The 2,986-nt window shown below is 35.4% G+C and overlaps 1 protein-coding gene across 3 annotated transcripts in view; it reads right to left on the bottom strand.

Moving 5' to 3' along the window:
• Positions 1 to 2,986, bottom strand: part of LOC106872656 (dystrobrevin beta) — a 155,199-nt gene that overhangs the window by 108,290 nt on the left and 43,923 nt on the right. For all 3 annotated transcript variants that reach the window (XM_014919730.2, XM_052969920.1, XM_052969921.1), the window contains one exon: positions 776 to 903. In XM_014919730.2, the coding sequence (XP_014775216.1) occupies positions 776 to 903 (128 nt within the window). The remainder of the gene's footprint in view (positions 1 to 775; positions 904 to 2,986) is intronic.

The raw sequence follows: 2,986 nt of genomic DNA, 5'->3' as shown, positions 1-2,986 counted from the left end.
GGGGGGGGGGGACTACAAACATTTTCCACATAAAATAATATTTTAAAAAAAAAAAAACAAGTATATATCAACAAAAAAAATCATTTATCTTTTCCCAGAACTAAGGAACTGTTGCTTCTGCTGAAAATTTTACAACCAATTCTTTGTTTTAGCTTCATGTAGCACAAGAGAAATGGTTGGAAATATAATTTAGAATAAACACTGGGTTGGAAGAATAAAAGTTGAAAGTGAGAGAAACAAACAGAGAGAGAGAGAGAGAATTAGAGGAAGAGAGGGAGGGAGGGAAAGAGAGAGACAAAGGGTGGGAGAAAGAGAGAGGTAAAGAGAGAGAGAAAGACCATTCTACAGGAGTTCATACACATTCATAAGATGAAGTAATAAGTCAGTTCAGGTATGTATGTGTGTGTGCGCATATATATATATATATATAAAAACACATATATTTATATGTATGTTTAGTGTTGACTGTCAGAAGAATGCTCAATACCATAGTAGAGATTAATAATATATTTAGGCTAATTCAGTCTCTTTCTACTTTGCAGTTTCACCTGTATGTGAACAGCAGATTCATCTGGCTGGCAAGTTATGGCATCACTTACCTGGTGACTGTCTGAATGCACAGAAGAAGCATGAGAGCAGCCAGAGACTCACCCAACCAAAATAAGAATTTCATATGTAAACATAAGCATGGATGAATATATATGCACATTTATCACAGAGAATATATCTACGCAGGCAAAGAATTTGATTAATACGAAACTGAAGAAACACTTACACAATATTTGTTAAATCAATTCGGTTTTCTGGAACGTCAGAAAAAGTAGGAATTTTATGATTTGGTTTGCTTGGTACACAGCGGAATGACTTTTTCAATGAATGACCAATCTGTTTTGCTGGAGATTTCTACAAAACACAGAATAATAATAATGATAATAATAATAATAAAAACGATCACGTTCTGATAAATACAGTTTCTGTGATAAGAAAAACCAGTGTAAAGTATTTTCAGGTAGGCAAAGATAAGCTTTTTATCAGGGGGGATTTCGCTGATAAAACTTCTAAAAATAAATAAACAAATAAATAAATCAAGTTGTAATTTTCAAAATCTAGCATTCATCAAATTTATCAATAAAATCCCTCACATTTAAAACCAGATGGCATTTTTTCCCCCTCTGAAAGTTAAGATAAACTAATCACGAAGTTAAGTTAAGGAAAAGCTTATCAATTTTATTTTCGTTACCATTTTCTGTTAGTAAAGATACGTGTTGGAATGTAATATTGGTTTCAAATATTTAGCACAAGGCCAGCAAGTTTGGGGGAGGGGTAGGTCAATTACATTGACCTCCCCAAAAGGATGAAAGACAAAGTCGACTATGGCAGGATTTGAACTCAGAATGAAAATACGGACGAAATACCACTAGGCATTTAGCTTAGATTGCTGACGGTTCTAAGATTATTGCCTTGGGTTAGAATATAATATTAGAAAAAATATTCCAGATCTGCATATTTTATGTTTGTTTTTCCATGTCAGCATGGGTTAGATGATTATATTATTGAGGCATTATTTTACAGCCAAACACCATTCCTGTCACAAACCCTTACCTGTTTTTCAAGAAGGGGATTTGTTATCCCACTTGTATGAGAAGGAATGAAGCAAGTGCAGGATTTGCTGACCGAAGACAACAACAACAACAACATGGCTCATAGGTCATGGCTTTAGTTGAACACAAGTGTAAATTATCACACACAAACATACACATATGCTCTTACATATATATATATATATATATATAGGTAGGGGGGGCTCCAAAAGGGGTCTCAGCGGATAGCGTCCCTGCCTCCCTGAGCTAGTTTTCCACCTCATTTCTTAAAAATCGTGGTAGAGGCCTTGGTCTCGGGACAACTCATATATATATATATATATATGTATATGTGTGTGTGTGTGTGTGTGTGTGTGTGTGTGTGTGTGTATATATATATATATATATATATATATATATATATATATATACACACACACACACACACACACAGATTGGACCCTGGTACAGCTTCTCCTGGCTTGCCAGTCATCAGCAGACCGTCCAATCCATGTCAGCATGGAAAGCGGATGTTAAACGATGATGATGATGATGACACACACATACACACACACCTAATGGATTCTTTCAGTTCTCATTTGCCAGTTTCAGTGATGGGGATTGGAGAGGGACAGGGTTAAAGTAGGGGACACTTGCCCAAGGTGCCGTACTGTGGGAATTGAAACTGAAACCACATAGTTGGGAAGCAGACTTCTTAATCACACAACCATGCCAACACATAAAAAAAAAAAACGAAAAAAACATGCAATTTTAAGAGCTGAGAAAGCAGGAAGTGAGGTCTTTTTTTTGCTTTTCTTTTAAGGTGTTTTTGTGATGTAATTGAAGTGAATTGAAATTGGTTGCAGGACAAGAAAATAATCTATCACTTCTGATAGAATCACTAATGTGATTCTATCAGAAGTGTTTGCAGTAATAGTTTTACATCACTATTCAAAACCCATACACCTGATACAGCTGTAGCAGTCGTAGTAGCAGTGGCAGTAGTGGCAGTAGTGGCAGTAGCAGAAGTAGTTTAGTAGTAGTAGTAGTAGCAGAAGTAGTTTAGTAGTAGTAGTAGTAGTAGTAGCAGTAGTAGTTGTAATAATAGTTTTATTGACATCTAACACCATTTTCAGTTTCTTACAACAAACCACTTTATTTAAATCCATTTTTGACACTGATTTATTTTTCTTTTTTCTTTTTTGCAGTTTTTTCACTTTCAGTTTGATCAATTGTTGAAAGATTTCCTAAATTCCTTGTCTTCTTCGTACTCTGGCATTATTCGAAAAGAAACACCAGTCTTTATACATTTCAGGGGCCTAACTACAGGATAAAAGGTGGGGGGGAGGCCCATTACAACAGTACCATTAACGAGTTTCATTTCCAGATGGTTACATTTTTTCGGG

The sequence above is a fragment of the Octopus bimaculoides genome, chromosome 8 (assembly GCF_001194135.2).
Source record: "Octopus bimaculoides isolate UCB-OBI-ISO-001 chromosome 8, ASM119413v2, whole genome shotgun sequence".
In the NCBI taxonomy this organism is placed as follows: Eukaryota; Metazoa; Mollusca; class Cephalopoda; order Octopoda; family Octopodidae; genus Octopus; species Octopus bimaculoides.
Note: the sequence above shows the minus strand (reverse complement) of the source record. Positions and strands in the feature narration are given on the sequence as shown.